This window comes from Macrobrachium rosenbergii, chromosome 2 (genome assembly GCF_040412425.1).
Source record: "Macrobrachium rosenbergii isolate ZJJX-2024 chromosome 2, ASM4041242v1, whole genome shotgun sequence".
NCBI classification, from domain to species: domain Eukaryota; kingdom Metazoa; phylum Arthropoda; class Malacostraca; order Decapoda; family Palaemonidae; genus Macrobrachium; species Macrobrachium rosenbergii.
Window position 1 is genome coordinate 66,151,506 of NC_089742.1, and position 25,000 is coordinate 66,176,505.

General features: G+C 37.6%; 1 protein-coding gene across 1 annotated transcript in view; it reads left to right on the top strand.

The window, feature by feature from the left end:
* Nucleotides 1-25,000, top strand: part of LOC136847966 (uncharacterized) — a 100,972-nt gene that overhangs the window by 40,829 nt on the left and 35,143 nt on the right. Inside the window, exon 6 of the mRNA XM_067119987.1 lies at nucleotides 23,246-23,467. Within this exon, the coding sequence (XP_066976088.1) occupies nucleotides 23,246-23,467 (222 nt within the window). The remainder of the gene's footprint in view (nucleotides 1-23,245; nucleotides 23,468-25,000) is intronic.

Consider the following 25,000-nt stretch of genomic DNA (forward strand, 5'->3'; position numbering starts at 1 on the left):
TGGAGGGAAAGAAGTCCTCCTGCAGGAGGAGGAGGAGGAGGAATAAGTGAGGAAAGAAAGAAGAATGGGTGGGGAGGGGGGGAAGCATCCCTCAAAGGGGATTGTGGTAATTTCACTGTGGAGGATAGGGAAGAATGAAATTTTGCATGTGTGAACTGGGTCTCGTTTTCCAAGTAGCTCATGTCATGTGGGGGATTGTTTGGCCAACTTATGATTAGGTTTTGGGTGGAAATGGCGTGATGCTCAAGTTGAACTATCTATCTATCTATCTATCTATCTATCTATCTATCTATCTATCTATCTATATGTATATATACAGCATGTATATCTGTTTTAACTTTGATTATATCTCAGTTGCAGCTTTGAGAATGGGACATAGAATGCCTTGAAACGTTAGGTAAATGAAGTGTATTGCATAATAGTTATACATATATATATATATATATATATATATATATATATATATATATATATATATATATATATATATATATATATATATATATATATATATATATATATATATATATATATATATACACATATATATGTGTGTGTGTGTGTGTGTTTGTATTCAACCCGTGTGTGATTCTGTATGGTTAGTTACTAACGTGTGTTTATTATATGTTTTGCTGTAGTATGGACGCACTCTGGTGTTATAGAATTATATATATTTTCATAGACATGCATTCATACTCGAATAGGTATGAGGAATGAGCAAGTATGAAAGTATTCGCAAACTTACCTGTCCTCTATCTCAGTCTGCATTACATTACTGAGCGGTGTAGTTGACATCCGACCTTTATATATAATCTGCATGTGGTTTGGCTTATAGTTTGCGTCATAATTGTCAAGGGTTTAAAGAGAGAGAGAGAGAGAGAGAGAGAGAGAGAGAGAGCCATAAATACTATATTGCTCATGTGATACCATTCGTTCGAGTTATTTTCCAGAGGACGGGCTTGGGTTGTTTATACAGAGTCATCTTTCGCTTACATCAGGAAATAGTGGACTTGAAAACAAAACTTACCCCTGGGTAGCAACAAACGGATCTCTTTCTTCCTCTGGGAAGTGGGAAATTTTCATGTTTATTTCCAAAAGATCGTTTTAGTTTTCTGTAAAAGAAAACTATTGAGATGGCTTTGTCTGTCCGTCCGCGCTTTTTCTGTCCGCCCTCAGATCTTAAAAAATACTGAGGCTAGAGGGCTGCAAATTGGTATATTGATCATCCACCCTCCAAGCATTGAGTATATCAAATTGCAGCCCTCTAGCCTCGGTAGTTTTTTTTTATTCAAGGTTAAAATTAGCCATGATCGTGCGGCTGGCACCACTATAGGTGCCAACAGCACAGGCTACCACCGGGCCGTGGCTGAGAATTTCATACAGAATTATACGCTGTACAGAAAACTCGATTGCGCCCAAGAAACTTCGGCGCATTTTTTACTTGTTTTCTTTTGGTTTTTCAATGGGGGGGGGCGAGTTGTTGAGACTGTAATTTACTAGGTTTGAATAAAATTTTAAAGTCCTACACCCGACACTCCTTACCACTCCAATAAGGCTCACGAAGTTAATAATGATCCTTTATGAGCGGGATAACATAGACGAAATCATAATTCTCTTTATGAATAAATAATGATTCACGTGAATTAGAACAAAACGAGAGGTATTTTGATCGTGAATCTGGAATCATCTGGAAGTATTGTTTATTCCCATCGTAAGGCTGCAGACTTATTACATCGTTTGTTTTTGCACGATAATTTGGGAATTGCCATGTCCAGGATGCTCCTATAGAGGGGTAGTGCCGTCAGGTCACCCCACGCGGTGCACTGTAGGCATTACCTAGCTGCAACCACTTCCATTTCTTTTACTGTACCTCCATTCATATTCTCTTTCTTCTATCTTACTTTCCACCCTCTCCTAACAGTTGTTTCATTGTCCAACTGCGAGGTTTTCCTCCTGTTACACCTTTAAGATCTTTCCCTTTCGCGCTGAATTACCTCATAGGTCCCAGTGCTTGGCCTTTGGTCTAAATTTTATATTCCATTCAATATCCAGGATGCAGGAGCTTTTAAATTTGGGATGGTAATACCAATGACCCAAAGATGCTAACTGCCTACCTGCATCTTGGCAAAAACTATTGCTTTTTTAAGCCAGTGAGTTTAAAAGCGACAAACAAAAGGACTTCAAAATCTGGCTGAGTCACGCCATCCCATGGATCCAGAATGAATCGTTTTAACATAATTTGCATACCTGCACGATAAGGTTTCTTTAACCTAAGTTGAGAACAGGTGCACCAAGGAACTAGATCATTTTGTTATTGAAACTTCCAATTTTGAAGGCCAAATGGCTTGCCTACAAGTCAGAAGTCTCTCACCATCGGTTTAGCAAAATGGACATAACAGGAACATTCTTCTTTTTAGCGAAGGAATTACGTTAAAGAGGACTGGCTCCGAACTTCATGGGCCTGTAGATAACACCTCCGCCACAACTCTAAAACTTCAGTAATTTCAATAAAATATTTGGAAACTCAGTAGAGTTTGACGAAATGCCAAACCCTTTTCATTTCAGACTTATAATGCCACGATCGTCTCGGCATATTGGGTCATTCAAGTCGCCTTTTCAGTGTGGTAACCTCAGAGCCAGAGAACCAACAAACTTCAGTTCTCATAACTGATGAAGAAATTTGGCCAAGTTAGCAATCCCTCTCTGGTAGATCAGAAATTTTTTTTTTTTTTTTTTTTTTTTTTTTTTTTTTTTGGTACAGAAGACTTTCTTGAGAACTGCAGTACCAAGAGCTTTCAGATATTAAGGTTTTAACACTAGCAGCCCTTCCTTGGCTTAGTTGGTAGAGCTTCGGACTGTCACCCGATGGGCCGGAGTTCAATTCCCCCGGCCGGCTGATGAAGAGTTAGAGGAATTTATTTCTGGTGATAGAAATTCATTTCTCGCTATAATGTGGTTCGGATTCCACAATAAGCTGTAGGTCCCGTTACTAAGTAACCAATTGGTTCTTAGCCACGTAAAATAAGTCTAATCCTTCGGGCCAGCCCTAGGAGAGCTGTTAATCAGCTCAGTGGTCTGGTAAAACTAAGGTATACTTAACTTTTTTTTTTAACACTAGCTGTGGTGGAATCAGTTCCGTGGACGTCAGTTTGCCAACAAACTCGCACTGACCGGCTGTCATTTTATCTTTCAAGGATTAAAATTCGCCAACTTATGCTATTAAAACTGTTAATTTTGGACAATATTGGGATGGCTTGCCGATAGAGTACTTGTTAGGGGAAAACAATCAATAAAGCATAATGGGATAGAAAGAAGAAGAGGTTGGTGAACAATACCGAAAGAAAAGTACCGGTGAAAAATAATACAGGCAGCAAGAAAAAGAAAAATTCATGAAAATAGAAGTATGATAGAGAAAAGTTTTAGTGCCGTGGAGAAAAGACGGACTAGGAAATACTGAGAGAGAGAGAGAGAGAGAGAGAGAGAGAGAGAGAGAGAGAGAGAGAGAGACATTAAAATCCACAGAAGGGAAGCAGATGAGAAGAACGAAATGTGAATAGGTAGGAAAGAGACAAAAATTACTTAAGAAAAAATGGAATGTAGATAAGAGGATTGAAAGGCATTCGCAAGGAGGTGCAAATAATACGAGTTGGTAAGCATGGAAAGAATTGATGACGTTGAAGGGGGAAGAAAATAACAAACAGAAGAAATTGAAAGGAAGTGAAGTACACTTGGAGGAAAGTCGGACATGTTAAAATGCTACTAGTTGATGGAGAAGGGAAGCAGATTCCCGAGATGTATACTAGTATTGCACCAGCCCCGGTTTTTTTGGCCATGCCCCTAGGTTAGATTAGGTGGTTAGGATAATAAGAGGAGAGAAAATTGGGTGTGGGAAACATAACGAGATTATTTTCAAGAAAATTCTATGGTTAGTTTTGAAGATATGGCGTCCCGCTTTTTTCAGGGAAAGGTCCCGGTACTCGGTTGCGTCTCGGGAAAATTTGCGTCGGTTCGAAGCACAAGAGAAAATAGAAAGCGTCGGTAAGCGGAGCTCGCATAATAAAAAGTGACGGAAATTAAGTCCCGATAAACTAAAAGCCAGGAACGTAATTTCATCGTGATACAAATTAAAAGCCTGGATAGGAAATTAATAAGTAGATTGAAACAGATGAAAACTTAAGCAAATTTGTAAAGTCAGGAAATTAAGTATTTGCTGACTTTGGTCTTTTACAAATTAATATTTCTTTAATTTTTTTTTTTTTCATTTTGTCGAAAATTATTTGTCATATAAACTGAATAAGTACTATTTTCTTCTTTATAATTACAAAGAACAATTATTTATTGGCGTAAGGCTTCAATTTCATTACATTCTTGCGGGAATTTCACATGGCGATATTTACTAAATTAATATTTCTTTAATGTTTTTTTTGTCATTTTGTCGAAAATTATTTGTCATATAAACTGAATAAGTACTGTTTTCTTCTTTATAATTACAAAGAACAATTATTTATTGGCGTAAGGCTTCAATTTCACTACATTCTTGCGAGAATTTCACTTGGCCATATTTACCAAAACTTTCAAAATCTTTACCCAGGACTGATGACGTAATAAGAGTCACTGAAAACAAACTTACTACATTGATATTTATGAATACCTTCACGCGGATCTTGCAACAGAGTGATATAAACTGATTAATCAGTCAGTCACTGTCAAGTATTGTCGGTGAAAATAAAAAGGTCCCTTCGCTCGTTACAGTAACCTATATTTGCGAATTAGGAGTAACGCTATTTATTTTGCCTCCCATTCCCGCGTTTCCCAAGTTTGTAATAAAATCACCAGGGTTCAGTTTGTCTTCATATCTCGTAATCTATGGCCTGACTTGTCTTTGGATTACCAGATATATACATACGTATATATGTATATGTGCATATGTATATACACACATACATATAAATATATTATACATATATATATATATATATATATATATATATGTGAGTGTGTATATATATATATATATATATATATATATATATATATATATATATATATATATATATATATATATATATATATATAATCGATGCAAACTTTTTTAGGTCATTTGTCCTTAGTTTACTGGAATACTGGTTTCCGGTGTGAATGTTTGCTTGTGCCATAGATCTATCTCTTTTAGATAGAGTTGTTCGTGGTGGTAGGTTTCGGTTCCTCAACATTAGCGATTATGACTTGGACCATCTACGGATGGTCTCTCGTTTGTCAGTTTTTCATAAGTTGTACTTCAACAGAGATCTTGCACATCCACAATTGATCCCTGATACCCTTTTTCTGCCGAGAGCAACCAGATTTGCTAAAGAGCAGCACCAATATGCAGTAAATGCGCCTCGCCGTTGAGCTTCTCAGCTCCAGGGAACCTTTATTCCTCACACCGTTGAACTGTGGAACAGTCTCTCCGAGGATTCCGTGCAATTGGAACTTCAAAATTTCAAGCGAAGATGCAGTGCATTATTACCCTAATACGATTATCCTTTGTATTTTAATAATTTGCTTACATTTTTATCTGTTTATTTATTTGTTAATTTATTTTTCCATTTTTAGTAAGTGATCTCTTCTTTCTTTTCTAATGAGCACCAACTTCTTTGGAAGCTTGAATTTCAAGTCAGTGGCCCCTATGGGCTTGTTCCATATGAATAGCATTCATTGTTTGAATAATAATAATAATAATAATAATAATAATAATAATAATATAAAAATTCCATGCGAAGTGATTACTGTATATAACTGAGAATTGCAGCTTCCTTCACTAGGATTCAAACTAGCATCTTTTAGGTTTGAACAAAGGTACAGGGTCTTATCCACATGACTATCAAGAGAGACAAATTGATTCCACTCTGCCGTAAATATTACTGTTGCATTGTTTAAATATGTATATATATACAGTTGTATGTATGCAAGTGTTTTATTGGTTTGTATGTAGGGCGTTGAGGATACATGTGCGTTAGGTAATTTATTGGCATGAATTCCAAGGTTAGGATGACAGCAATGTTTGTTAGAATGTGTTGATGATAAATAATTGGTTTAAGTTTATAGTTGGTCTGAGACAGGGGTGACTTGTCTCCCTGACTGCTTATAATTACAACTATAATGACGAAAGGACAGTTGCTGATGACTGCTTGTTTTGAAAGTAAAGGCTGTCAGTGGATTGGGAACAGGTTGATAGATCCAAATTAGACAGCGTTGTTTGCTGATTTTGAAAAGAAAATGCTGTGACGGAGGAAAGAGTTTTTAAATGTATGTAAGAAGAGAAAATTGACAATGATTGTTAACAAAAGCAAATTTATGGCAGTAAATGAAGACTGAAAATTGTTCAGTGAATATTCGTCAGGTTGCTAAAAAATGAAATGGGTGAGTCGAACGGGTATTTCGAAGTAAATGTAATGGATCATACCACAATGAGAGAAGAGGTGAATAACAGATAACGTCAGTCAAATAAGGTAGCAGCATCCCTTTTAGAGGTTTGGAAGTGAAATGGCTCTCTACGGAGGCATTAGTTGCGGTGTATGACGTGATCGTTGAACCAGCCCTTGTCTTTGTTACTGAAGCGCAGTGTTGAATACCAACCAGAGAAGACAAGAGAGGGAAGTTGAGATTAGTTGTCTGTATACTGTGTAGAATAACAGCGGTTGAAATGATGAGACATACTGATACGAAGATGCAGCAAAAAAACCAGGATAGTTGAAAGGTGGTTCAAAGTATACTGAGGTGGCTTGATCTCGTAGAGAGAATGGGAGACAATTGGCTAGTAAAAACAATGCAAAACTCGGAACTTTAGGAGGAACGAGCAGAGGGATACTAAGATGTAAGTTTACTCTGTAGGCCTAGTAATAGAAAAAATTTATTATTCAGAAGTTCAGAGCTGAGTTCAAAATAAAGTTGAATGTTCTTTGCTTGTATGTATATGAAGCCACTAAAGTTGTGATTGTTTTCCGCAAGATTATGTAATCCTTGATTCAAGATGTCAAAGATGAACATGGCAGTGAATTTTGTTTTGCTTTTTTTTTCGAAAACCACCTCTTATATTTTCGTGTCATTTCATACAGTGAAACAAGTTGATGTACATTTTCCTGTATACAGTATATGTGTATATAAGTGACAAAGCTTCATGTATGTACAGTTTATGTATTGGCACATTCATACCATGTGTACGTGTCCCTGCATGGTTGTTTGGATTTAATTTCGAGTTTGACTCTTTTCGTAGTCACTTTTCTTTGGTTTGCTAATGAATATTAACAAGATTCGCAGTGCATGAGCACCATGCCAGAATATTCTGAGTAATTAGTGGATATCAGTTCCCAGCTAAATTTTCTCCCATTCTTATCTTATGACTAGAAAGTGAAGAAACGCAATATACATAACGAAATCTCCGAAGTTTCGCTCTGTGGGAATCAGTTCGCTTTCCTGCTGTTGGTAGTTTTTATCTCTCAAGTTCCAATAATGACTTCCTCGTTGGCTTAGGTTCTTGCTGTAGTTTTATTTTTCTTACGAGATAGAAAGATTGAAAGTCAGCTTCTTACTTTTTTTCGTCCAAGTTTAGTCCGTCCTCTCTCTCTCTCTCTCTCTCTCTCTCTCTCTCTCTCTCTCTCTCTCTCTCTCTCTCTCTCTCTCTCTCTCTCTCTCCTAATGGGCGCATGTTATTCAGACAGATCAATCCATCTTTTGGGCCGGGTTTGAGATGAGTCCATGAATATTTCGGTATTTCTGGTTTTCGACTCTGGGCTGGCAAATTTAATTTCGGGTCGAGAGCAGTCAAAGGGTTGATGGAAGGAAAATATTCGCTGGCCTTATGAAGTTATGGGATCGTATTGATTGGGTGCTATATTTATATATATGCATTGCGTATTATACGTTACTCTCTCTCTCTCTCTCTCTCTCTCTCTCTCTCAGCATGAAGGACTCATCGTGGATGGTCTTTTTGTGCTCCTGATGGATAGGCTTTAGAAATGTTTTTGTAGTTTCTTTTTATAATGCCGTGTCGAAGGGAAGTTTTACTTTTTCTAAAATGTTTTCCTAAACTTCTCATTAGATCAATAACATGTTGAAGGGGAGTTGGTTTATCCTCCATGTACTTCATTGCAAATATTTCCTAAAACACGAGTGGCATTTCCTTCATTGAGTTTGTTTTTTGTCTGTTGGTGGTATTGTTTTTTTTTTTTTTTTAAGCTGCAGTGTAATCTTTGTAAATTTGCTAGTTTAATGGTCATTTTTATAACTTGATGTATTTGGTAATTCACCATATCTTTGTCATCTTTGATTCATGGTAGAAGTGTCAAATTAAAGCACATTGCTAAATTGACTTGATGAATGTCTGTGTCTCGAAAATCTCTTATTTGATTCTTGACAGTTCGTGGTCACTCATACTAGTCCTTACATGTTTTTTCTTCTTTTGTTGTTTAATAAGTTGTTAGTCCGTCAGACTGGTAGTACCGAGGCTTGTTTTAATGTACTTAGCAGTGTAGTGCATATTGTTCCATAATATTTTTTAAATTCTATCTGTTTGACCAGATTGATCATTTTAATGCACAACAGACTTCCAGTGTTATTATATTTTGGGGGTAACTCAGTCGCACCGTCCCGATTTCGAGGTCATGTCAGGCGAAGATAGATTTTCACTGGAACACGACCTCACTGCCCACGTGTGCTAGGGATGGGGATTTCGGGGCGCCTCATAAGTCTATTAGTTGAGGTATATCAGAAGCCATTTACCTTTTCCCCCGGTCTCACGTGGGTGAAAAGATAGCTTGTGTGTCTCTGATCCCAAGGGCATTGTGCAACCACCACTGATAAGCTACCGTTCAACCCTCTAACCTCTAAGCCTAAGCTGCTTCCCAAGTTTTTTTTTTTATGTTTTAAGTAATATGAGAATATTGTAGTCCCGAGCTCTTTAATTACTAAAATTATATATGTGCGTGTGTGCGCGTGTGCGAGTCTTCTATTCACGATTTAAATTGACGACATATTTATCTATATATACACTCAGTATATATATCTATATATACACTCAGTATATATATCATATTTCCACAATGGGCCCCGTAGATGAAGAATAAAAGAGATCCTCACATAAAAATAAAAGGAGATACTAAGACTTTCTACCTTTGTTAGGAAGTCATCTTCAGGGTACTAAACTCTTTAGTATCCTGAAGATGACTATGATCCAAGTCGAAAGTCTTGGTATCGCCTTTTATTTTCATGTGAGGATTTCGTATAATATATACAGTATACATGTGTGTCTGTGTGTGTTAAACTGTGAAATTTTTTATATTCACAGATATTCAACAACAAATTTCGATTAATAACCAGTTCACTATACCTTGAGAACCAAGGGGAAATATATGTGATAAGTGCTTCGTCTCCAGTGGGATTCGAACCACTGCCTGGTTTAGAGATAACGGAGAGCGCTCGGTGGTCAGAGTCACTGTATTTTCGTTGTCTGTAAACCAGGCAGCTGTTCGAATCCCACTGGTTATGAAGCACTTATCACCTACAATTCCCCTTGGAAGTAAGTTACTCCTGAGGTGTAGCGAATATTGGATACTTGAGGAAATTTGCTGCTTAATATTTGTGAATGTATGTATGTATGTATATATGAGTGTGCGTAAATATTTCTCTATATTTACTTATAATATATGTGTATCATATGTTTTTCTCCCTGAGGAATACCCTCGGGATCAGCATCATTATTACCGAATTTGATTTTATACTTCCGTTAACTGAACACCTTTTAATATCTTCTTCATTATAAAGCAGCAGCTTAGTTCTTGAAGTCGAAGTAAACCTTAACAAGATAAAGTTGAAGTTGGGACAGCTTGGAACTAGATCAGGGGGAAAGGGGGAGGTTGAGTGGCCTGAGTAGAAAGTAGAAAACAGTGCACCTTGGGCTCAAGGAACACTAAAGAATCTTTAGTACAGTAAGCATTAGTTCCTTTTGGGTAACAAACTCCTTATATGGGATGATGAGTCTAATGAATGGTTACAGATACTAAGATCTATTTTCATATGATTTTTCTAAACCATTATTTTTATTATTATTAAGAAGACATAAGCTATATTTAAACAATGCTTAGTAGCCACTAGGCATTAAGAAATTCTACTATATCAATTGTGTGGTTTAAATACAAAATTTAATAATTTTAATAGGATCGTAATGTAATGTTTTACCTCAGCATGCAGTATAGTTAAATGATTATTCGTTGACCTAATTCGGTATATATTCCTTTACCTTTTCCACTAAGTTTTGCCATTTTTTGTGCTTTTCCTCATTTTTTTTCCTGTTAGAATCTTGTAGGACTTTTTGTCTTTGAATTTTTTATATTTTTTTCATTTTTTGATTTTTGATTATTCCTGAACATTCTTTTCCCTGTGTAGAATTTGATGTTTTGAATGAAAAAGGATCAGCAATTGTTTTTGATGTACTCGTGCTAGTAATATTTGTTTGTATATTTATGTGTGTTTGTGTGTTTATATATGTTTTATGTGCACAATCTCATCAAATTGAATCGCATTGCTCGCAGTTGGAAACGAACTTGTGGCCCAGCGGATACGATGCGGTGCCCAAGACCACTAAGGTAAATACTCAAACTCGTAGAACGAGCGTTTGGACAAGTCAGTAGCCCGGACAGTATAATTACAGTTTCGTAGCTTAGGCTTAACGGAGTAGGGTGGCTAGTTCCCTTTTCCCAGTTTCCTCCACTTCCTTGATTCGCCTTGTGATCGAACAAATACCCGCTTATGGCTGGGTGAATTTGACTGGTGCAAAGGTGGGTCTCGAACCCAGACACCTGTGACAGGTGCAAGGGTGGGTCTCGAACTCAGACACCTGTGACAGGTGCAAGGGTGAGCTCGAACCCAGACACCTATGACAGGTGCAAAGGTGGGTCTCCAATCCAGACACCTGTGACAGGTGCAAGGGTGGGTCCCGAACCCAGACACCTGTGACAGGTGCAGGGGTGAGTCTAACCCAGACACCTTTGACAGGTGCAAGGGTGGGTCTCGAACCCAGACACCTGTGACAGGTGCAAGGGTGGGTCTCCACCTCAGACACCCTGTGACAGGTGCGAGGGTGGGTCTCCAACTCAGATGCCTGTGACAGGTGCAAAATTGGGTTTCGAACCCAGACACCTGTGACAGGTGCAAGGGTGGGTCTCGAACCCAGACACCTGTGACAGGTGCAGGGGTGAGTCTCTAACCCAGACACCTTTGGCAGATGCAAGGGTGGGTTCCGAACCCAGACACCTTTTGACAGGTGCGAGGGTGGGTCTTGAACCCAGACACCTGTGACCGGTGTAAGGGTGAGTCTCGAACCCAGACACCTGTGATAGGAGCAAGGGTGGGTCTCGAACCCAGACACCTGTAACTGTAATATCCAGACGTCAGCGCTTCTACCAAAGAGTTACTGTAAGCCAAAGAAAAAGTGACTCGTTTAAAAGAGAATCCCTTCTTATCTGCTATCCCGTCATTTGCATAAACAGGAAATTCTGGTATTCTTGCAGATATTGTTCCATACGTTTCTGTCGCGTTTACTCTTAGCTGTAAGTAAGAGTATTAAGCTATATTTAAAAAAAAAACATTAATGTTCCTAGCAAGAATGTGGTGCATATGTTTGTTGCCTCATGATATCACGAGGTTATGTATAAGTTTAATGATATGATAACAGATTATTTGTGTTTCATCGAATTGAAAGTAATCGGCAGTATCCATTAAAACCATGAGGACCATGATCATTATGATTCTTTGGGCTGTTTCGTGTGCATAAAAAAAAACTGAAAGCACCGTGCCCTTAGTGTTTATGGAAAATGATAAAACGCACAATATGAGGTCACGAAATGGCTGGTATAGAAATATTCTGGAAGGTTATTCTTTTTTAAACGAGTCATGAATAGTAGTCTTAGTCATCGAGTTGCTTGTGTAAAGCCATTATCTTCATAACCAATATAAGCATGCTTTATGTATGTACATTTTCTCTCGTGTTTTAATGCAGAAATATTCTTACATGCGGAAGCAAACCATTTGCATAAAATCCAAAGCCCTTTTAATAATAGCATATATCTTGCACAGTACAATATAATCCCTTTGTACAAATTGTGTGATATTGACGTTCCAGATACCGTAAATTCTTTTCTCTCTTTTTCATAGACTGTTTTTAGTTCAAATATTAACTTCAAGGGACGAAATAAGGACGGAACTGACGATTTTATCCAGCCACTCATAGTTTTTTTTTTTTTTTTTTTTTCATTATTAGTCTTCACTAAAATGCAGTTTGCTCACTCTTCATAAATTTAGGTAGAAACAGTTGGTTGTTAGAAGGTATACCCATATTTATATAAGTATGTAAATGGATGTACGATACGTTTTATGAAATCAACAGTTTTTCATTATTTTTGTTCGAGTAAAAAAAATATTACATATTTTTCAGTAGCAATGACAGAATGTCATTCATTTTTTTTAATATGATTTCCATGAAAACGTAAGAATCTTTTTCACTGGCGTTGCCTATTTTTGCATATTGTATTACGCTAGTTTGGCTAAAATAATTAATCATTGTTCATTTCTCTACTGTGATTTCCACGTATTAGACTTGATTATCGTGTTAGCACTTTCTGCATATCCAATTTTTATTATTTTCAGTATACATTAATGTGTTTTCAACTGTTCTTCGACAATGGAGAAGACGTTTGCTAAAATTTTTTAGACAACAGATTTACCGAATATTTCTTTACCTTTTATTTTCGCAGAATTATAATTGTGGTTTTCCGTAGAAACTACAACAATAATTACACTTATTTGCTATTTACAGATAGTAAATAGCTGATTTTTTTTTTTTTTTTTTTTTTTACTCTGCACCAGTCAAGGCTATCGACGCCACAGTGGAAGTTCATGTATTCATGTTCCATGTTTTCTTTCTCAAGGAACCGAATGGACGGACAACTTAATGCCCTTTTCTGCCCCAGACCATGGTCTAAGAAGACCCAGTAAGTGGTGGAGGCGAGAGAAGGAATCAGAGGGTTTGGGGGGAGCTTAATATAAGAAAGCAGTAGCCCTGTATGGGTCAGTGTAGGCCGCAGCATGAGCGTGGTTTTCAAAAATGTTCATCGGTTCATAAAACTAAATTAAAAGAGCTCTCAATGTCGTGCTTGATATAGTCCTTCTAATATTCCGCGTTGCATTTAGAACCTCGCCTGTTGAGAGCGTTTGTGTATATACTAATGAATTACCGCTTGATTTGCGGTGGTAGGAGATGGATAGAATTAAATATGCCCCACTAACTCTTCCTTTGATGTTTTGAGAGAAACTGATGATTTAGAAATAATGTGGATTAGACTGAATGAACGAGTTAATGACATCTCTTTTAAAAGGCAATAGAGTCAAAAAGTTAACCGTCCTCATATCCCACCTTGGGTCAGACTTGGCATTTCTTAGTGCACAAAATCCTTCCCAAAGAAAAAAGTTCTCATAGAAGAGGTCAGCTGTAAATTCCTTGAACATGAAGCTAATTATGGATGGTTCAGAGTCAGAGAATGGTTTTAAATGTGTTGCAACCCGTAAGAATGAATCATATAAGGTAAAGTTACCTGACTTTGCCTCTGTATTTGCCGCGGAATTTACAGCACTAGTTAAGAATACATTAGATTCTGTGAAAGTTTTTATTAGTTTCCACCCTTTAGTCCAAAACGGCAAGAGTGGCCCTTTCACGTTTCTTTTCGACACAAAACCGTTCGTTTCTGGTGGGCTCCTTCTCATGTAGGAAGCGGAAGAAAGTACTTTCATTAATTTTATTACAGTATTATGCTTCAAAGCGTCCCCAGTCTCTGATATAAAAAAAAAATATAATTAGGCCATACATTTTAAGGAAGTGGTAAGAGAGATGACTGTCCCCCATCTATACCAGTAGAATGAATACAAAACTATTAAGAATAATACCAGTCCTTGGCCTACAAGTCCAGTTGCAGACAAAAGAATAATGTTTTACTCCCACTAAAGATCGTACATACCCACCTCACCCACAAGTACATTTTACATGGCAGAGGTGCACCAGAATGTGCTCATTATAGCAGGTTGCTGTCAGTTGAGCACATTCAGGTGTGCTGCTCCCGATATATGAGCAGCCTGATAAAGCGTGACCTTCGCCTGAAATCTCTTGCCGAGATTTTTGAGCAGAGATGGAGATTTTAAATGGCATTTAAATCATTTATTTTGAAATTATTTTTTAAGTGCATGAATGTTTGTGATTGATATGCACATATTTATGCATGATGGGTGCTTTTCTGGATGAGTTTTTAGTAATCGTCGTTTTTAATAAAATTCATATCTTCATTGCCATGACGGCGATAAATGGCCTCCCCGGCCCCAGCGCCGGGCCATGTGGCCTAAATATCATACATTTATTCATTTCCCTTCTTGAAGTAAAGAAAGGACTGGTGGATGGATGTAAAAGTCAAGGAAAATGGAGGCAAAAAGACAACACCCAAGTTTGCGAGTTGGAGGAAAGAAAGGGTCTCTGGACCATGCAATCCCAGAAACAGATTTCCAAAGAGCAAATGCGAATAGGGGTGGCATGACAGAAGTTACAGGACCCCCTGAAAGGAAGAGTAACTCTCCTTAAAGTTAATGGATAAGAAACAGGGAGCCCATTTTTTGACGAAGAGAAAGTTGCCAGAGAAATGGAAAGGGCGGGTCTCTGCTACGGTCAATCGCTTTACGCTAGGGCTCATGGCCCTGGGAGTGCGTTGGCGCACAGATACTCAGCCCTCTTTGGGATAGTTCCGTCCATTTCTTTCACACAGGACTATTGCCACTCCAGAAAACTATTAACAAGCCACGTTTGACGTTTTCCCCTGCACTGTGAGTCTTTCCTTCGGCGCTTCAATTGTGTGTGTGTATATGTATATATATATATATATATATATATATATATATATATATATATATATATATATATATATATATATATATATATTGCATACATGCATAAACTTTTTCTTGGGGTCACTTAAAATATAAGTAGTTATTGGATGTACGAAGATTATGATATATATACATATATATATATATATATATATATATATATATATATATATATATATATATATATAAATGTATATATACATCTATCAAGTAAAATTAATAATTATTAAAATTAAATTTTATAGAAAATCTGTTTCTTTTTGGTCATTGAAAACATCAATTCAACTTATTTACAATATATATTATATATATATATATATATATATATATATATATATATATATATATATATATATATAGTGTTTGTGTTTGTGCTTGTGTGTGTGTATAAAATAAATGCTTATTATAATTTATTCTTGGTATGTAGAAAATTTTTTTTCTCGCAGGTCAGCAGAACTTTAGACGGGGTTATTTGAGGTACAACGTTTTTCATAAAATCTTTTCCATAAAAGATTGCAGCTTTTAACCTGCGTGAGAACCAATGTGCAAGGAAACAGTGAAGAGGAAACAAACAGAAAAAGTCTCAAAGCTGGTAATTACTTGTGAATTAGGCCTAGAGATTTTATGAACGGCGACAAATGATGCACTGAAGTCCTGCAGAGAACGTGTTTAGAGATGTACACGAATATTTACACACGTAATGATACGCATTAAGTATATTTGATATGAACATGACCTCAAAATGTATTATAGGGTTTGAAAAGGGTCCTGATGAAGATTTTAGTGGATTTCAGTGAAAGAACTGTGAAAAATTTATTAGGTATTTAAATGAATCAAAGAGCTGGATGCAAATTCAGGATTTTTTCGCTCAAGTTTTTTTTTAAACGTCATTGATGTATTTTAACGGAATTTGGTTGAGAGGGCTGTGGATCAAGGAAGAGCTGATCTTATTTTCCGATGGTCCTGGGATGCATTTTCCCAAGATGTAACCGAGTACCGGGACCTTTCCCTGTAAAAAAGCGGGACGGCATATCTTAAAAACTAACAATAGACTTTTCTTGAAAATAATCTCATTATCTTTCCCACACCCAAATTACTGTGGAAGTACTAACCTAACCCAACCTAACCTAACCTGACCTAAAGTAAACTAGGGACATGGGAAAAAAACCGCGGCTGGTGCAATACTAGCATACATCTCAGGAATTTGGACCCGGGATACGAACCCAGAAATTGTCTACTTCAGTGAAATCTTGTTGAAGATGGGAATATAGTCTTTTTATTTTACTGGAACTGACGGTAAATATCTGCAGCCGGTATTAGTGACGCTCGGATGACATGTTTGGATTTTCAGATCGATAATAAAGTATTTGTAGATATTTAAAAGAGATTTTGTACAGTATTTACTTTATGCTGATATGATATTTTGGCCAGTCAGAAAAAAGATAGGGGCGTCAATATATAGCAAGTGCGGATATTTACCTTCAGCCCCTCAAAAACTAGACTGTAGCTTTTCAAATGGATTGGATACGGAGCCAATTTTTTTTTGTTTTATTGTTAACGTTTAGATTTACTTTTTTCAGTTACGCTATCTGTTTTGGGTTGAAAAGAAATTTAATATGCAGAATGTACGTCGTAGTCTTATGACAGCAAACCATTCGCAACTAAAGTAACATCCTTCAATTCACACCCACACGCTCACGCATGCGCACACACCCTCAGAAAGAGAAAACCACTTTGATCACTGCGTGAACGTTTGAATGTACAGTCACTTTGCGCCACTTTGCGCGCAGCATCTCTGTAAATGCCCACACTCCCATGGGCGTTTCTGCATGAGAATTCTTTGTCCTCTCGCATGTGTCTGTTACTCTAATCCTTTGAGTAGCTTACGAGATTATCTGGACAACAACGTCAGATCGGCATATAATCTGCAAATGAACAGACATTCCGGGCACCTGACGATTACAGCGCGTATGCAAATTGCCGAGCAAAAGAGAATCAACGAGCTTGGCATTGTGCCTCGCGAGTGAGCCCCACTTAACTTGTGCTCTCCAGGTCCTCATGCATATTTTGGGGGCTTCGGGACTTGTTCGGCCGGGATGATGAGTGCGAGAGGTGATGGAATATAGCTTTTGAAGCGTTCGTTGGTGGCCTCTTGGGGCTTTGGGTTTTGTCCATTTGATTGCCTCCCTCACTTATTTTAAGTGTTTCTGATACTTTTAAATTATTGACGTTCGTTTATTCATCTTTCTTTACTTGTTGCATTTAGATATCCTCTCATTTTACCTCTTACATACACTTTTTATTGGAGTGAATAAGAAAGCCTTCAGAAAAAAAAAAAAAGATGGTGACATATTCACCGTAAACAGGTAAGGAGTTAAAGAAGTAAATCAGTCTTCGTTAAAATCCTTTTATGAATTTACAAACCCATTAATAGAATAGTAAATAACCGTTTTATATCGACATATTGCAAAGAAGTGGATGCTGAAGAAAAGTGTTATCTCCTTCAACGTTACAAAGGCTTGATCTCACTTTTAACCTCCCATCTTTTAACTGCCTTGGTAAACACTAAATTGTTCCAGACTTCCTGTTGTTTCACTGACGCCGTGTTATTGCACGAACTTAGACGAGAGCGGTAAAAAAAAAATCAAAGACGTGTTTACGCATTGGATGTTAAATAAGTAAAAAAAATATTCTTGATATTGTCAGTCAGTGTTTGCATTTTTTTTTAATGGGTGAGATGTGGTATTTTGTCACAGACTGACGTCAGATCATGGCTTGTGAAACGGTGATTCAGACACAGTCTGAGAGAGATTAGAGATAAACAACGCCAACACTTTTGATGACAGCAGAGCTAGAGATGACATTTAAGCTCCAAGCTCTACAAAGAAATAGATAAGAGAGAACTTTTTCTCTATCGAAATGCAAAACGAACAAGGGGCCCCAGGTAAGACTTGCACCATTGAAAGCTCGGATATACGAAAGGTCAACGTTGCGTCTATTCCCCATTCTTTACAACTTGAATGTGGAACACTGGTCAGAGCTTGAGCAAGCATGCATGCAGTCGGTTGCAAAGGGAACGGTTGGGAAGGGAAAACCTGTAAGGCTGATCTTCAGCTTGTAGTATGAGGATATGACGCCATTACGTGAAGTAAGTAAGTATACCTTAGTTTTACCGGACCAATAAATCACTGACGCATCGAACTCCTTTAAGGAGAACCGACGCCGTCAATAACCTACAGTAGATGTTGTGACTCCAGTTTTAATAGCCACAAATCAATCAATTAAGGAGAACCGAGCCGGGATATGGAGGCTTTGTACAGAGCCCCGTCTCGAAAACAGGACGGAAGCGAGATATGTCTGAAGCACAAGGGTTGCTGCGGAAGTATTGGCGTCTAAAAAGAATTAAATCATTGGGACTTATACAAAGCGTAAAGAAAGTTGATGAAAGTGAAGAAAAATTATTTTGATTAAGAGAGTTGCTAAGATTTGTCACAAAAAAAAACGAATTTGGACAACAGGATTTTCTATGAAATTTTTAAAGATGCTTTTCACGTTGAGGAAAATATACGCCAGTTTAAACATATAATCAACATTGTGAGATGATTCGTAATCTCGGTACTTCTCAAAACATCGTTTTATCCTCAGCGAGACCAAAGCTACTTGAGTCATTTCAGGTCCTGATCTATAAACTGAATTATACTCTAATGAGCTGATTTAGCACAATTTAACTGGAAAATTCCTCGATGACTGTAAGTGTTAAGAGCAAGCCCTTTTTTTTTATATCTCTAAAATCTCTGCTGAACACCTGTCATGCTACCAGATCCTATGGAAATTCTCTGAGATTTAAGCTGGGAAATTTTACATTAAGACATACGTAAATATTTTTTAGAATTATAATTCTATATCTTTGCTGGTTCATTCTCTATCTCTTTGATGTTATAGAAAGAATCACAGTTCAAAACACTTTTAGTTTTCTGAAAAGAAAACTATTGAGATGGCTTTGTCTGTCCGTCCGTCCGCACTTTTTCTGTCCGCCGTCACTCAGATCTTAAAAACTACTGAGGCTAGAGGGCTGCAAATTGGTAAGTTGATCATCCACCCTCCAGTCATCAAACATACCAAATTGCAGCCCTCTAGCCTCAGTAATTTTTTTTTATTTAAGGTTAAAGTTAGCCATAATCGTGCTTCTGACAACGATATAGGATAGGCCACCACCGGCCCATGATTAAAGTTTCATGGGCCGCGACTCACACAGCATTATAGCGAGACCACCGAAAGACAGATCTGTTTTCGGTGGCCTTGATTATACGATGTACAGAAAACTCGATTGCACCGAAGAAACTTCAGGGCATTTTTTCCTTTTTTTTTTTTTTAATATTGCTGTTGGCTCGGGCCTAATATATCTACCAACGTGTTATTTACCTCGATGTACGAAACAGTTATATTTTGAATGAAGCTGTCATTTGCTTTTGAAGTAGTTATATATATAAATGTAATATATATATATATATATATGTATATATATATGATTATAATATACAGTATATATATATATATATATATTATATATATATATATATTATAATATACAATATATATATATATATATATATATATATATATATATATATAGATATATATATTAAAACCTGTGATGTTTCAAGCATTAAAACAAGAAGTTAAACCGAGTCCTTTCGTGTTCTCACACCTTGACTTTTGATCCTGTGGAGGTGTGAGAACACGAGAACGTTTGACTTCTTATTTTAAACTTCCTCCAGCTCAGTGGTTTTATATATATATATATATATATATATATATATATATATATATATATATACACACACACACACACACACACTCACGTATATGTGCGTATATGTATGTACAGAAAGTGTACGAGTTTCACTTATGTAGAGGAAAATAATAGTCCATCATTCATTTACAAAGCGTAATTGTTAAAATTCTTTTGAGGAATAACCATGTGGCTTGTACAATAATTTTGCGTCAACACCATTACCCGCATGATATTGATTTCCACTGATATTCAGTAACGTGTTACTATGCCTAGTCGGTAATCATTTGACACGGTACTACTGGACAGCTCAAACTATCCCGTCGTCAATTCAAGCTTGTTTCTTGGCTGTCGCTTCAGATAGTTTTACGCCCACGAAGGACAGGGTCTTGGTCAAGTAACTAGTAAGTCTCAGACCCTGATCAACACCAAGCTCTGCGGGGTTAGTTAGGGGTGTTCTTAGTGGCTGTAGTGTGCGATCTTGGATGTTGTGTCGTGTGTGACTTGTTAAATTGCTCTCTTGCATTGTGGGGTTTTTCCGATCTGGCGTTATTTTGGTTTTCAAGTCTTCACAAACTCGTAAATTTGCAGAGGTCATTTACATGGCGATCGTAAGCTGTCATAGTCATAGCACCAGTGAACCTTATTATAGTTGATTAAATTAATTGGGCTGCGTTGAAATCAGTTGAAATTTCAATAAATATTGTGTTCTCTCCTCAGCCTCTTTTGTGCGTCTGCTCTTGCAATGTCTTCAAATTATCACTGCCACCATAGTGTTAACTTCTATGAAACCAGTATTTTCCTTACTATTGTATCATTTGTTTTTGCTTTACTGCACAGCAAACAATTAAAAAATCGTAACACTTGTTTTGCTTCGGCCTCCCCGAAAGTAAACCAGTTGTTATCCCATTACACGTCTCGTTCATTTTTCTTGAAATGATTTCTCTTAAGAAATGGTGAATATTTATTGCAGAGTAAGCAAAACTGTAGCCGAAAATTATGCAATTATTTTTCCTTCAAATTGCAGTTGATGAATTACCTTCATGACCAAACACACCAAAATTAGGCGACCGCGAATTATGGGGTTTGTGACGGTTTATATTTTAGTAAACAAGCAGTAGTAGAAGGAAAACCCTTCCATATTCCTTCAAAAAATAAGCTTAAGTTCATTTAAAAAACAACAGGCGTTTTGATTTCTGACATATTTTGTTTTATAACATCAGTAGATCTTGAACACGGTACCGTTTCCATTCCTGGTGTTAACCATTTAAAACCCTTAATTGTTGCCCTAATTTTCCTTTCGTAGCTTTTGATGTGATTTTTGCTTTACGAACACGTTGTTCATCCTGCGCCCTATGGAAATATTCTGTTTCTCCAATCGAAGTCGTGTACCAGTGTTCATATAATCAGCGTTCTTCACATTAGGAAATTACTGTGACGTTTAGAAAAATTCCTCTGACAGGCGAATAAAGTTTAATGTTTTGGTACTTGTTCGCGAGATATGCGTTAACTATTAGTGGTTTTGGTAATTCTAAGTACTAGCTCCGCGCCTGTTTTTACCTTGGAAACTGGTTTTTTCTACACTTTTAGGGCTTCTGATACTGGCGGTGAGTTTGTTTGTTGTCGGCCAACAGTTATTTGCCCCCTAAATCTACTCAACAGTAAAGGGGGATTGTGGGAATTCGGGGTTTTGGCTGGGGGAGAACACAGAAATGGAGCGGACATGTTTACGTTGGGGAGGCGCCCTCTGGAGGGGAAAAACGAGAGGGAGCCGTTCGCCAACAGGAGGGAGTTAAATGCATTTCGCCGTGTTTAGTACTGGCATTGGGGGGGATGGAATGTCCCTTCGCCGTGTTTAGTACTGGCCCTGGGGGGGTACCCATACGTTAACAAGTTATTGCAGTTGCCGGACGGGATATGAACCGTTCCAGACTTACCCGTGCTCTGTCTTGTGAAGATCGCGTATGGAAACCCCTTGTTGGATGGATTTCAGGGGTTAATTACATTCGTGCGACAAAAATTGAAGATAAATCCATAATTAGCAACCAAAAAACTGTAGAAAAAGTCAAGTTTGAAGGAAATCGCCGCCTCGGAGCTACTACTTAGACCTGCCGTAGTTTTTCTAGTATCACCTGTATTTTGAGGATGTTGTTAGGATGATATTGGAAAAAAGTCAGGACCGTTACGCCCGATTTGACATGACTGTTTGCATAGGGACGTGTCTACTCTTGATATCATCTCGTCGGAAGAAAATATTCTTCCGGTAAAGGAAAACTAATACCACTTTGCAGCCCTTATACTGTAGAAATTCAACAGCAGTGGCCTGGGGTAAGGGTGGCGGGGCGGGGACGGGGCTACCTGCTCCTCAGCCGTTCAGTCAAGTGTCTTGACTCGTGTTTACTTTCATTAATACTGAATTAAACGTTCACTGGTGGAGAAACTGTAGGCTGACGGTAGTTCATAATTTTTTTAGATATTTGCTTCTGGGCGTTCTCTTTGATTGGGGAGATGAATGGAACTTTTTTTATAATGCAAATCCCACCAAAAGACAAATGAGATATATGTGAGCATTTAGAGGCTCACACATTTAAAGTGCTCATATACATATATATATATATATATATATATATATATATATATATATATATATATATATATATATATATATATATATATATATATATATATAATGTAATATATATCGGGTTTGCGGATGGATATATATTGCTTATGTATAAACACGCGAACACTGTTAGAGAATGTAAACATAGTATTTTATAATGTTTAGCACTTCGAAATGAACGTGTTATTTGGTGTGCAGACATCTTGCTTAATTTCATTTGTTCGTTTATGTAGAAAAAAGTAAGGTGGGCGTTGTTTTTTTACACCTACACACTAAAGGACAATACTTTTCAGTCGAGGCAGTTTACGTGTTGCTACGCCATGAATGCATTTGTTCTAATCTAATATAGCTATGAACGGTATCAAATGTTGCAAAGTCAACAACGTCATTTGCTCGTGAATTATCCCCAAATTTATCTTTCTGTAGAATGTTACATCCTGAAATCCAAACTATTTTCATATTTAGTCATTGATTCCGGAACATCCTCCATTTTTCCTATAGACTATTTTTTTTTTAACACTTCTCTCTCCACTGTAACTATTTTCCCCCTCCTCCTGCTCATTCGTTTAATTTTTTTCCGGCCACGTTGATTTACCCTTTCCTCCCCCTCCCCCTTCAGAACTTTCATTCTGTTCTACCCCTTACACCCCCCCCCCTTTCTTGTCACTGCCATGCTTTTCTTTATTTCATGCTCTTTTCGGTGTACAGTTTTGCCATCACTTTTCATATAACGCACTTTAATCGTATTTAAAAATCCATGTTTTTTTCAGCGCACTGAACTTTCCCCGAGTATTTTCTTAACCTTTTCTCTTTCCTTTTTCGGTAACTGAGTTTTGTCCTGCTATTAAAATGCTCTCCCCCTCTTATTCCAGGCCCAGAACATCTTCGCCTCCGTTGTCAACCAATACACGCCATGGGAGGACCAGCTCTCGATGAACAGCGAGGAGATGGCTCGAGACCAGATTCTCGAGATCCTAAGCGACGCCCAAATCGTGGCTCCCGTGGTCCGGATGGGCGAGCTGCACTCGGACATCAACCCCAAGAGTTTTTTCTACTGCTTCACTCATCAGAGCACATACGGAGATTACCCAGTGGTGAGTGGTGACGTCATTCTTCAAGAGTTGAGTAGTTTACTTTCACTGCCTTGTTTTTAGTCAGTCCAGGAGATTCGCTGATGCCTCAGTTACCTATGAGGAGGTTTGAATTACAGTGGCTTCATTTCAGATTTTTCTTGACGGGGGCCAAAGGTTTAGAACTTGAGATATGTGTGGGGTGGCGAGCGAAGCGAGTCCTATCAGCTGGGGATAGGGGGGCCGCTGTAAGCCACACGCGAGAAATTTTTTGGAAATTTGTGCCCATTTTGGAGCATTTTGAAGCCATATAAGAGCTGTATTGAGTTAATAAAGCAGCAAACAGGTGTGCCACACCCACCTACATATTATTATTATTATTATTATTATTATTATTATTGTTATTATTTCAAAGGTTAGGGAACCTGTTCTGAAAATGGCAAAGTTTTAGTCCCCTTATTATTATCTGTGTAAAAAGATACCGTTTGGTAAGCCATCTTAAATGAATGGGGACAGTCCTTTTCTAAAGAAAATATAGTAGAAGAAATACAGAGGAAAGAGAAGGTTCGAGAGTGCAGAAAAGGGGGTGGGGGAGTGGAGAAGAATGCCCGGGACCGGCCGGAGAGAGGAGGAGCGAGTCCGAGCATAAGTTGGACGTACACCATTAGCAGTAATGTTCGACGGAGCATAGTAAAAGTAGCGGTATTAGGATAAAGGGAAGAAAGAGACGCAGCGTGATTTTTCTTCACTAGTACGTGTTGCTCCACGCTACAAATAGCGAACGAGTATTTCACTCCGATTTTGGTCTAGACGAGTGCTCTTGTGTTCGTAATTCGTCACTCGTGCCTTGTTTTAGGAAATATTATTCACCTGCATTTTCTTGGTAATTAATGGCTTCTTAATGTTGTAATCTGGGATGAATAAATTTCCCACATTTTTAATGAAATAAACGTCGCGTAGCATTCTTTCATGTACAAATCCCATAAGCGCCTGACTTATATCCATATGAACGAGACGTTTTGTGCTTGAATCAAGAAGAGTATTTTTCTTTCTTCTCCTCCTCCTCCTCCTCATTCTTCTTCCTCCTCTTCTCTGGAAGTAATTGAGGCCAGGCTTTCCTCCATCCGTCTTGCTTGAAGTGGCACTCACGTCCAAAGTCTTTTACCTATTACACGCTATCCCCTTTGATGGTTGTAGATTCTTGTTGTTATAACAACAAATATTGCTGCAACACGCTTGACCTCTTGCAATCCTCTCCATCCCGACTTCGAGACGTCATTTTTTAAACTTTTTTCAAGAAAGTTTTCCTAAGACTTTCTGACACATTTGTGGCATATTTCCAGGAGCCGTGAAAGTAAAGTCGTGAATAATTTCTTCATTGTTGTTAAGAGTGCTTTGTTTATACAAACAAGCAAACAAACACAGACACATATATACTATACATACACATACAGTATATACATATATATGTATATATGTTGTGTGTTTGAATATGAAAATGGGAAATGCTGAAATTCAACGTTGCATACCATGGTGAGACGCCAGTAATTTCTGTCG